This window comes from Hyperolius riggenbachi, chromosome 6 (genome assembly GCF_040937935.1).
Source record: "Hyperolius riggenbachi isolate aHypRig1 chromosome 6, aHypRig1.pri, whole genome shotgun sequence".
NCBI classification, from domain to species: Eukaryota; Metazoa; Chordata; class Amphibia; order Anura; family Hyperoliidae; genus Hyperolius; species Hyperolius riggenbachi.
The window spans coordinates 46,223,510-46,236,567 of record NC_090651.1 but is presented as its reverse complement, the minus strand read 5'-3'; the positions used below and the strand labels follow the sequence as shown (position 1 = coordinate 46,236,567).

The 13,058-nt window shown below is 47.2% G+C and overlaps 1 protein-coding gene across 3 annotated transcripts in view; it reads left to right on the top strand.

Annotated features, from left to right (window-relative positions):
* The window catches only part of TNNI3K (TNNI3 interacting kinase), a 409,379-nt gene that overhangs the window by 39,243 nt on the left and 357,078 nt on the right, over positions 1–13,058 (top strand). For all 3 annotated transcript variants that reach the window (XM_068239216.1, XM_068239218.1, XM_068239219.1), the window contains one exon: positions 1,346–1,456. In XM_068239216.1, coding sequence (XP_068095317.1) covers positions 1,346–1,456 — 111 coding nt within the window. The remainder of the gene's footprint in view (positions 1–1,345; positions 1,457–13,058) is intronic.

Genomic DNA, 13,058 nt, shown 5'->3' with positions numbered 1-13,058 from the left:
TCAGAAAAAAGACCCACACACATAAGTAGATAAATACTTGCTCTACTTACATAACATATGGATTGCACTGTCCACATTTTGATTTTAGTGATTTTTCTACAGTGAAAAAAAGAGAACTCCTTCTTAGCATTTCCCATTTTAAGTGTGGCTGTTTTGAAGCCAATTCTGATATCATTTCCTCCCTTACTCTCCTCTGCCTGATTGCGTATGCATTGCCCGCCCTTCACTATAGAAAGTGCATTGTCTCAGCATGAGATTATTGGCCAATCAGAGAGGAACAGAGGTGTGGGAGGGGAAAACAAGAGGAAAAGAGGCTTCAGCCAATCAGGCTGCATTAGTTAAGTCTGAGGGGAAGTACAGACGCAAAAAAGGACAACCCAGCATGCCCTGCAACTTCCTTTTTTGTGTACCAAATTTTGTGTGTACCAAATAAGAGTCAGGTAAACTGGGGAATGATCATTTATCAGCAAGAACAGTAATAGAGATTTTAACTTTTGTATTGCCTGGTTAGCATCCTTATTACTTGTTTACCAGACAAAAATAAAGAATTAATTTTTGATTTTTTGCCCAACAGGTACTCTTTAAAGAGACTCTGTAACAAAAATTGCATCCTGTTTTTTATCATCCTACAAGTTCAAAAAGCTATTCTAATGTGTTCTGGCTTACTGCAGCACTTTATACTATCACTGTCTCTGTAATAAATCAATGTATCTTTCCCCTGTCAGACTTGTCAGCCTGTGTCTGGAAGGCTGCTAAGTTCTTCAGTGTTGTGGTTCTGCTATGAACTCCCCCTTCCAGGCCCCTCTATGCACACTGCCTGTGTGTTATTTAGGATTAGAGCAGCTTCTCTCTTCTCTCTTATCTTTTACAAGCTGGATAAATCGTCCTCTGAGCTGGCTGGGCTTTCACATACTGAAGAATTACAGACTGTTTGCAGGAAGAAACAAGCAGCCTGAAACTTCAGTGCATGAGAATAGGGGGAAAGAAACACACAAATGATCTCTTGAGATTCAAAAGGAAGGCTGTATACAGCCTGCTTGTGTATGGATGTATTTTCTATGTGTGGACATACTGTACATCAACCTACGTCCTGTTTTGGTGGCCATTTTGTTTGTTTATAAACAAACTTTTTAAAACTGTTTTTAACCACTTTTAATGCGGCGAGGAGTGGCGAAATTGTGTCAGAGGGTAATAGGAGATGTCCCCTAACGCACTGGTATGTTTACTTTTGTGCGATTTTAACAATACAGATTCTCTTTAAGCAGGTTTTGATTCTGTTTCTCACATCTCACTGCTTTGCTTGTCTGACTTTCTCTGTAATATATATACACCTTTGTTTACTTAGGACAACGCTGAGCTGCTGACAGCACTGCTGCACGGCGGGGCCGATATCCAGCAGGTGGGCTATGGTGCCCTCACGGCTCTCCACATTGCTACCATCGCTGGAAACCACGAGGTGACTTTTTGACGATCTGCTTTAAATAGATTTATTTGGCAATGCTGACATCTACATCTTGCATTTTAAGTCTATGATCTCTGACACTACTGTCTGGATCTCTGACTCCTTTCTTTATAAAAAAGGGACCTGAACTCTTGCACGGGACAGACTTATCACAACTGTAATTTGATCTCTCGGCTGTGTCAGCTCAGGAATCTCCTCTGTTATGGCAGAGCTGCCAATTTGTAAACACAGGATGTTAACGATATGTCTACTTCCATGAAAGCAGAAAGTAGACACACTGCAGATTTATTGCAGGATTTGTACCAGCTGTAACAAAGAAATGTTTTTCTTTAAAGGTTATTATGATGTGGCTTATCTTTTACAGCAGAGAGGAAGTTTTGAGTTCAGGTCCTCTTTAAAGGTGGCCATACATCTAGCGATTTTGCATCTTATCGCCCATTGGACTCAATAATTCTTAACAGTTGAAAATCGGTGCCGTAACAAGCCTTCCCGAGCAACCAGGAAGGGCCTCTAAATAGCCTATTTAAAAAAAATGTTTCACTAGAACAGCATTTAACTAGTTAAACACAGGACTTCCAAGCTCCCTGCAGGGAAAGCTGGACGCATCCGAACTAGAGATGTTATCTTGTGTTTACATTCCTCACTTGATACAATTAAGTAAACACTTCTCTGACTGTGCAGACTCTCCTGAACACAGACAGACACTCAGAAAGCATTTCTGCACACATTACAAAATGAATACACCAGTTATGACTAAAATGCAAAGGCAGCTCTCAGAGCAAAAAAATTGTACTTTGGGAACTTGTCATTTCTAAATGAATAATAGTACTTATACACAAAAGAAAATATGATAACCGTATGACATATAAAAAGTAGGAAAACATGTTTTTATTGAATATTATGTCAGGGTTTTATACCGCTTTAATACTCTGGGCACCTCCATCCCCACAAATTTTCAGGTAATAGTTTTACCCAAAAAGATATTTAGGAGAGCGACAATCCAGCAGGACCTGGAAAGTTGAATAGGGGCAGTTTATTCCCCGCAAGCCTATACAGTGGTTGCAGGGATCTGCAACCCATCCTTGTGAGTATAAAATCATCCACTTACAACTACCCCTAAACTAACGATACTGCACCACTCTCAGCTAGCCTACTACATGAAACATCAAACACCTTTCTATGCCTACAGACAGGCATGGAGAGATTTAAACACCAGAGATTATAAACATCATTAATCTTGGGTAGAAGGTCTGATGATGCATCCAAGTCCTGAACCAAGTTTACCCATACCCACCCTGAGCGGTCTTGTACTACTTTGCCGATCACTGTGGAGTAGTGTTGGGCGAACATCTAGATGTTCGGGTTCGGGCCGAACAGGCCGAACATGGCCGCGATGTTCGGGTGTTCGACCCGAACTCCGAACATAATGGAAGTCAATGGGGACCCGAACTTTTGTGGTTTGTAAAGCCTCCTTGCATGCTACATACCCCAAATTTACAGGGTATGTGCACCTTGGGAGTGGGTACAAGAGGAAAAAAAATTAGCAAAAAGAGCTTATAGTTTTTGAGAAAATCGATTTTAAAGTTTCAAAGGGAAAACTGTCTTTTAAATGCGGGAAATGTCTGTTTTCTTTGCACAGGTAACATGTTTTTTGTCGGCATGCAGTCATAAATGTAATACATATAAGAGGTTCCAGGAAAAGGGACCGGTAACGCTAACCCAGCAGCAGCACACGTGATGGAACAGGAGGAGGGTGGCGCAGGAGGAGAAGAAGGCCACGCTTTGTGAGACACAACAACCCCGGCCTTGCATGAGGGCAAGAAGCGTGCGGATAGCAGGCTTTGTACCGCCATGCAGTCATAAATGTAATAAAGATAAGTGGTTCAATAAACAGGGACCACGCGGCAACGCTAACCCAGCAGCAGCAGACGTGATGGAACAGGAGCAGGCGCAGGAGGAGAAGGCCACGCTTTGTGAGACACAACAACCCAGGCCTTGCATGAGGGCAAGAAGCGTGCGGATAGCATGCTTTGTACCGCCATGCAGTCATAAATGTAATAAAGATAAGTGGTTCAATAAACAGGGACCACGCGGCAACGCTAACCCAGCAGCAGCAGACGTGATGGAACAGGAGGAGGCGCAGGAGGAGAAGGCCACGCTTTGTGAGACACAACAACCCAGGCCTTGCATGAGGGCAAGAAGCGTGCGGATAGCATGCTTTGTACCGCCATGCAGTCATAAATGTAATAAAGATAAGTGGTTCAATAAACAGGGACCACGCGGCAACGCTAACCCAGCAGCAGCAGACGTGATGGAACAGGAGCAGGCGCAGGAGGAGAAGGCCACGCTTTGTGAGACACAACAACCCAGGCCTTGCATGAGGGCAAGAAGCGTGCGGATAGCATGCTTTGTACCGCCATGCAGTCATAAATGTAATAAAGATAAGTGGTTCAATAAACAGGGACCACGCGGCAACGCTAACCCAGCAGCAGCAGACGTGATGGAACAGGAGGAGGCGCAGGAGGAGAAGGCCACGCTTTGTGAGACACAACAACCCAGGCCTTGCATGAGGGCAAGAAGCGTGCGGATAGCATGCTTTGTACCGCCATGCAGTCATAAATGTAATAAAGATAAGTGGTTCAATAAACAGGGACCACGCGGCAACGCTAACCCAGCAGCAGCAGACGTGATGGAACAGGAGCAGGCGCAGGAGGAGAAGGCCACGCTTTGTGAGACACAACAACCCAGGCCTTGCATGAGGGCAAGAAGCGTGCGGATAGCATGCTTTGTACCGCCATGCAGTCATAAATGTAATAAAGATAAGTGGTTCAATAAACAGGGACCACGCGGCAACGCTAACCCAGCAGCAGCAGACGTGATGGAACAGGAGCAGGCGCAGGAGGAGAAGGCCACGCTTTGTGAGACACAACAACCCAGGCCTTGCATGTGGACAAAAAGCGTGCGGATATAGCAGCAATGCTTTTTGCCGCCATGCAGTCATAAATGTAATACAGATGAGAGGTTCAATAAACAGGGCCCGGAAACGCAACACCATCCCAGATGTTCATTGGTCATGTTACTTGGTTGGGGTCCTGGAGTGTTGCGTAGTCATTTCCAATCCAGGATTGATTCATTTTAATTTGAGTCAGACGGTCTGCATTTTCTGTAGAGAGGCGGATACGCCGATCTGTGACGATGCCTCCGGCAGCACTGAAACAGCGTTCCGACATAACGCTGGCTGCCGGGCAAGCCAGCACCTCTATTGCGTACATTGCCAGTTCGTGCCAGGTGTCTAGCTTCGATACCCAATAGTTGAAGGGTGCAGATGGATGGTTCGACACAGCTACGCCATCTGACATGTAGTCCTTGACCATCTTCTCCAGGCGATCGGTGTTGGAGGTGGATCTGCACGCTTGCTGTTCAGTGGGCTGCGGCTGCATGGGTGTCAGAAAATTTTCCCACTCCAAGGACACTGCCGATACCATTCCCTTTTGGGTACTAGCTGCGGCTTGCGTTGTTTGCTGCCCTCCTGGTCGTCCTGGGTTTGCGGAAGTCAGTCTGTCTGCGTACAACTGGCTAGAGGAGGGGGAGGATGTCAATCTCCTCTCTAAAGTCTCCACAAGGGCCTGCTGGTATTCTTCCATTTTGACCTGTCTGACTCTTTCTTCAAGCAGTTTTGGAACATTGTGTTTGTACCGTGGATCCAGAAGGGTATAAACCCAGTAATTGGTGTTGTCCAGAATGCGCACAATGCGTGGGTCACGTTCAATGCAGTCTAGCATGAATTGAGCCATGTGTGCCAGAGTCCTACCAGAATCCTCATCATCCTCTTGTGAGCGTTGTGATAGTTGTTGTGATGCATCATAGTCGTCACCTTCCTCCTGGTCTGCTTCTGCTGACCATTCGCGTTGAATTGTGGAAGTCCAACGTGCACCGCTCTGGCCCTCGTCAGTGGTGGCATGAAATTCCTGCTCCAACTCCAGCTGTTCCTCCTCCTCTTCTTCGTCATAGCTGCTGGGGCCAGCGTTCCCTGAGGCGGATGGCCTGATGTTGGTACCATCACGCTGATCGTTTTCTCCTTCAGATTCCCCCAGTTGCATCATGACAGCTGTTTCCTTGATTTTTAACATCGACCTCTTCAGTAAACACAGCAGTGGTATGGTAATGCTGACTGAAGAGTTGTCACTGCTCACAAGCAACGTGGATTGCTCAAAATTTTGGAGGACTTGGCAGAGGTCCAACATGTTGGCCCAATCGGATCCACAGAAGCTTGGCAGCTGGCCGGATGCGCCTCGGTACTGCGCCGTCATGTACTGGACCACTGCACTCTTCTGCTCGCAAAAGCGGGCTAGCATGTGCAGCGTAGAATTCCAGCGCGTAGGGACATCACACAGCAAGCGATGGTGGGGGAGATTGAAGCGCTCCTGCATCTTGGCGAGTGCCCCCGAAGCAGTACTGGAATTTCTACAATGTTTGGACACTCGACGCACCTTCAACAGCAGATCGGGCACGCCTGGGTATGTCCTCAGGAACCACTGAACTACTAGGTTCATCACGTGCGCCAGGCAAGGGATGTGTGTCAGCTTAGCCAACCTTAAAGCGCGAATGAGATTACTCCCATTATCACACACAACCATGCCCGGTTTCAGGTCCAGCGGTGCCAGCCACAAATCCGTCTGTTCCTTTATTCCCCTCCAAATTTCCTCCCCTGTGTGCTGCTTATCCCCAAGGCAGATTAGCTTCAGCAACGCTTGCTGACGCATGCCAACAGCTGTGCTGCACTGCTTCCACGATCCTACTGCTGCTGGGTTAGCGTTTCCGGATGAGGTACAGCTTTGAGATGCGTTGGAGGAGAAGGAGTCAGAGAGGTAGGTGCTGCTGTTATCCAGTGGGAGGGACGGCGGTGCAGCTGTTTGTGGCGTGGGCAACACCCGTGCCGTAGCAGGTGAGGAATCGCTGCCAGGCTCCACAAGGTTCACCCAGTGCGCGGTAAGGGAGATGTATCGACCCTGGCCGAACGCACTCGTCCAGGTGTCAGTGGTGAGGTGAACCTTGCAGGCAACGGCATTCTTCAAGCTTCGGGTTATTTTGCTGACCACGTGCTCATGCAACTCAGGCACTGCAGAGCGTGCAAAGTGGTAGCGGCTGGGAACCACGTAACGTGGGATGGCCACTGACATCATGCCCTTGAAGCTGTTTGTCTCCACCAATCGATATGGCAGCATTTCGCAGGCCAGAAGCTTGGCTATGCTGGCTGTTACTGCCACGGCCCGGGGGTCATTTGCTGGCAATTTCCTCTTGCGCTCAAACATCTCCGACACAGACAACTGAACCGTAGCGCTGCACACGGAAGGGCTGTTGGTTGTTGTGTTTGATGAACACTGGGAGACCTCAAGAGCACTACTCCGGAAAGTGACAGTGTCAGCGTCGTCTGATGTTTGTGAATGTTGTGAACCACGCAATGGCTGGGCTACTGCTGCTGCTGAGGCGGGTCTGGTGGTGAGTCTGGTGAACCCAAGGGAGGCAGTGTTGTTTCTGGTACCCTGTCCTGACGCGTTTGCCCAAAGAGTGGGATGTTTGGATAGCATGTGACGGCTCATGCTGGTGGTGGAGAGGTTGTTAATATTTTTCCCCCTGCTCAGGCGGGTCTTGCACACCTTGCAAATCGCCATGGTAACATCCTCAGTGCAGTCTTCAAAGAAAGCCCAGACTTTGGAGCACCTGCCTCCTTGCTGGCGATTTCTGTTTGCTCCTCTTTTGCCTCTCACTTGAACTTCCACGCTTGTGGTGCCTGAAATTGCGCGCCGCCTACCTTGTGGCACAAGGCGAACTCGTGCAGCAGTGTGTTCTTCAACAGACTCATCTGTGCTGCTGCTACGACGGCGATGTTCTCGTTCACAAACAAAATCTGGGTCTCTGTCCACATTGTCCATACCCTCCTCTTCCATCTCCTCAAACTCGTCATATGTCATTGTGGGCCACCGCCGTGGAGTAGAGCTCCCCACAACAACCTCTGCGCAGCACACTCCAACGTCGTCTTCCAGATCTTGTCGGCCGACCTCCTGCAATTGCAACCCCTCCTGCCCAAATTGCTCTGGGATTTGGGTTTCCGAGTCCTCTTCGGACTCGCCTTGTATTTCAGTGCGCGGTGCATTTCCCACAGTTAACGGTTGTGAATCCAGGCACAACATTTCTGGCTGTTCCTCCATTGACCTTTGAAAGGTGGAAGTTTGTTGGGCTGGGAATAGCTCCTGCGAATACCCCATTGTGTCCTGAGGTAATTCATCGGACTGGTTATCTGGCAGTTGTGTGCGTGGTGTCGCTGCCGGTTGTGTCAGCTTTGTGCCCACTGGCTCCTTGTAACTGGCTGAGGACTCGGACCTCGTGCGTGATGTGCTGGTGCTGCTTAACCCACTGCTGGACGCTTGAGAGGTCATCCAAGTAATTATCTGGTCCTGTTCTTTTGGATTTGTGAGGGTTGTTGTCCTGGACAACATGGGCGGTATTGAGTGGGTTTTCTTGGGTGCTCCCCTGTGGCCTGTACGTGAACCGTCAGGGGAAACACCTCTTCCCTTGCCCCTCCCTCTTTCACCGGATTTCTTCCTCATTTCACTTATCCTTACAGTACACGCTGACTGGCAGCAGTACAGTGGCAGTACAGAAATGCTATACAGTACCACTATTCCCAGCAGCGACACAGAGCACAATGCTATACAGTGACGGGTGAGCGGTGTACCACTATTCCCAGCAGCGACACAGAGCACAATGCTATACAGTGACGGGTGAGCGGTGTACCACTATTCCCAGCAGCGACACAGAGCACAATGCTATACAGTGGCGAACGAGCGGTGTACCACTATTCCCAGCAGACACAGAACAGTACACAGAATGCTATATAGTGTGGCTGAACGAGCGGTGTACCACTATTCCCAGCAGACACAGAACAGTACACAGAATGCTATATAGTGTGGCTGAACGAGCGGTGTACTACTGTTCCCAGCAGACACAGAACAGTACACAGAATGCTATATAGTGTGGCTGAACGAGCGGTGTACTACTGTTCCCAGCAGACACAGAACAGTACACAGAATGCTATATAGTGTGGCTGAACGAGCGGTGTACTACTGTTCCCAGCAGACACAGAACAGTACACAGAATGCTATATAGTGTGGCTGAACGAGCGGTGTACTACTGTTCCCAGCAGACACAGAACAGTACACAGAATGCTATATAGTGTGGCTGAACGAGCGGTGTACCACTATTCCCAGCAGACACAGAACAGTACACAGAATGCTATATAGTGTGGCTGAACGAGCGGTGTACTACTGTTCCCAGCAGACACAGAACAGTACACAGAATGCTATATAGTGTGGCTGAACGAGCGGTGTACTACTGTTCCCAGCAGACACAGAACAGTACACAGAATGCTATATAGTGTGGCTGAACGAGCGGTGTACTACTATTCCCAGCAGACACAGAACAGTACACAGAATGCTATTTAGTGTGGCTGAACGAGCGGTGTACTACTGTTCCCAGCAGACACAGAACAGTACACAGAATGCTATATAGTGTGGCTGAACGAGCGGTGTACTACTGTTCCCAGCAGACACAGAACAGTACACAGAATGCTATATAGTGTGGCTGAACGAGCGGTGTACCACTATTCCCAGCAGACACAGAACAGTACACAGAATGCTATATAGTGTGGCTGAACGAGCGGTGTACTACTGTTCCCAGCAGACACAGAACAGTACACAGAATGCTATATAGTGTGGCTGAACGAGCGGTGTACTACTGTTCCCAGCAGACACAGAACAGTACACAGAATGCTATATAGTGTGGCTGAACGAGCGGTGTACTACTGTTCCCAGCAGACACAGAACAGTACACAGAATGCTATATAGTGTGGCTGAACGAGCGGTGTACTACTGTTCCCAGCAGACACAGAACAGTACACAGAATGCTATATAGTGTGGCTGAACGAGCGGTGTACCACTATTCCCAGCAGACACAGAACAGTACACAGAATGCTATATAGTGTGGCTGAACGAGCGGTGTACTACTGTTCCCAGCAGACACAGAACAGTACACAGAATGCTATATAGTGTGGCTGAACGAGCGGTGTACTACTGTTCCCAGCAGACACAGAACAGTACACAGAATGCTATATAGTGTGGCTGAACGAGCGGTGTACTACTGTTCCCAGCAGACACAGAACAGTACACAGAATGCTATATAGTGTGGCTGAACGAGCGGTGTACCACTGTTCCCAGCAGACACAGAACAGTACACAGAATGCTATATAGTGTGGCTGAACGAGCGGTGTACCACTGTTCCCAGCAGACACAGAACAGTACACAGAATGCTATATAGTGTGGCTGAACGAGCGGTGTACTACTGTTCCCAGCAGTGACACACAATGACTGGGGGGGACCCTGGCTAGCGTGGCTGGAGCGCGAACTACCCTGCCTGCCTACCCAAAGCTAAACCCACAGACAAATGGCGGAGATATGACGTGGTTCGGGTATTTATTTACCCGAACCACGTGACAGTTCGGCCAATCAGAGCGCGTTCGGGTCCGAACCACGTGACCCGTTCGGCCAATCACAGCGCTAGCCGAACGTTCGGGGAACGTTCGGCCATGCGCTCTTAGTTCGGCCATATGGCCGAACGGTTTGGCCGAGCACCGTCAGGTGTTCGGCCGAACTCGAACATCACCCGAACAGGGTGATGTTCTGCAGAACCCGAACAGTGGCGAACACTGTTCGCCCAACACTACTGTGGAGAGCACACCGCTGCGGCCATTCTTGGGAATTCAGCATCTTAGATTGCGGTCTCTTAACCCTGGTTTTTACTCTATCTATACATTCGTGTGCCTCTGAGGAAGCGGCTTTTGGCCATGAAAGACGGAGGCAGCTTATGGTTCTGTATAGTGGAGCTTTGTATGACCTCTCTACATCTCACGACTGCATCCGAGGAGAATTTGTGAAGAATAAAGACTGATGCTGTTCCTATGAGAACCCCTAAAGTCCTGGGACTGTTTTGTACATACTGATTGCGTAGTGTTTTGGGGTGGAACTTTACCCATTGTCCAACAAGTTTACCCATTGCCCATCTTATTTATGCCAACACAAGTCAATTATTCTGCTCAAAATGGTATATAAGAGAGTTAACATTGAGGAATTTCACGTTTGTCATGATGGCCGATTACAGCCTGGAGAAGATAAGGGAGGGGGTTTCCGATAATGTACATTTAGTGGTATCTTGAATAAGGTGGAATGGCTGTGTGACGGGAGTGCATGTAAAAGACGAGAGTATTCACAGGAGGAGATTCATTTTAATTATATTGATCCTGCCAAACCACAGGGAAAGAGTACAATTCCAGTTAATCAGGTCTGTTTTTATAGTTGCAAGCAGAGGCGTGAAATTTAATCTGTATGCCTCCATGGAGTTGGCGGGGATCTCGGCTCTAAGGTAAGAAATGGTCTCCTTTGGCCATTTAAAGGGAAGTCTGAAAAATATCTCAGTGTTTTCAGGTAAATTACTTAACCTGAAAGCACCTAAGGTGTTTGGATCACCGTTTTTTTTTCTTGCAGTTCCATCTTTTAGACTTTGTTTAAATGTTTATTAATGTTTGTTTTTTCATGTCTCATTTTGCTCATTTTTTGCAGAGCCTTCTTGCACCTCCTTCTCAATTTTGTATGTGAAAGGTGGTATTTTTCATTAGATACACCCGGAGGGGTCTAGCATAAGTTTTAGTTAGGTCACCCAATGTGATAATCTCACCAGTTAAGGGGGACAAATGTCCAAGGGGCGCGTGCAGGGAAAAAGGGCGCAGTGAAAAAAGGGCCCGGCTGGATAACGAAATGGCGCCGGTGGATAACGAAATCTGATAACGATAAACATCGTTGTCAAACTTGGTTTACAATAAATACTGTCGTTAAAACAGACAGGAAATAATATCGAAAAGATATTAACGTTAAATAATTGTTACGTAATTCAACAATACAGCATAACCCAACTCTACTCTTGCACAGAACCTTCCCCTGGTGGTGGCTAAAACTAACCATTCCCCTGGTGGCGCCTAACCCTAACCGCCTCACCCCCCCGATGGTGCCTAACCCCCCCCCCCCCCCGGTGGTGCCTAACCCTAACCACCTCCCCTTGGTGGTGCCTAACCTTAACCACCCCCTCTGGTGTTTCCTAAAACTTACCATTACCCGGGTGGTGCCTAACCCTAACCACTCCCTCTGCAGAAACAATAATATATTTGATAATGTACAACCTGTATATACAAACAAAATAATGTGACAAAAACTATAATGTTGCAAGCTTCTAAAACGATAACATACTTCAAAAACTTTAATGTTCTAATATTGTTAACGATATTTATTGCGGCGCGCTTTTTTTTTCGCCGTATTATCGATAATTGCATTAAAGTTATGGCGGCGCCCTTTTTGTCCACCCGTCAGGGCGGCTACAGGGGGCTAGTAGAAGCCCCAGGTAAGTGAAATGGTTTTTTAGGTTTCAGTTGAGGTTCACGTCAAAGGGCAATTGTAGCAAGAGAAATATGGAAGCTGCCATTTTGTTTTCCACTGTGCCTGCACGGCTCGTCACGGAGTCTGTCATCATTAATTATGTTTCTTTTTCTACATTAAACATCATAAAAGGGGCTTTCAAAGGCTTTGTAAAGGTGGGGCAGTTAAATACAGATTATCCCATGGCATGGGTTACAAATCTGTAGAACGCACTGGTGACTATTATACCGTAAAAGCTGTCACCTGCTGTGCTAGTCCTATTGCTGTATGATCTGGTCCTAGTCTTCACAGCTCCCTTACATAAGCAGGTTTGTAACACTTTAATTTTTTTTGTTTTTTGCCTCAGACTAGTATTTGCTTTACCAATTTCTATCTCAAAATTTCTGTTCTTACTGTACCGAAACAGAAAGTCTTCTTTGTACTCCGAAGCGGCCTTGATTTTCATGCTTCACCTGTATTTGTGAAGATTAATTGATAGCAAACAATAGCAATTGCAGATATGCTACCTTCTAAATAAAAGAATTTTGGAGTGCCTGGAGTCCGGGCAGAAGGTCAAGTACCCCGCCGTAAAGAAAGCCGAGAGAGAGGCACCTACTCTCTCAGTATGCAACCTGTTTTGTCGAGATATACTGATTTCCAGGCCGTTGTATTAAATCACGCGGAAATAAACAGGACCCGCAGGCTGACCCGGCCCCGCCGTGCTTTGCTACCCGTAGAAATTGATATAGACTTCCATTTAAAAGCAAATGGGGAGGTCATTGCTTTTCCTATTCTCTTCTAAAAAGCTTCACTACACTTCGATATATTTCAGCATCTCTGTTGTTTTGCACCCGTCTGACTGACACAATGCTTAAACCTTAAATTCCTCAAGGACTCCTTCCTCATCAGGGTAACTTTTTTGTTTGGTATTGTCTGGAATAGGAACAAAAACGAAAAAACGAAATGGAACAAAGAACAAAGTGGTGGTGATATACTGCCATGCACCAAATTATATGTATAGGCAATGTTCTCATAGTCCTGATTAGAGGAGCATTATCACAAAAAATTGTAAAATTTAA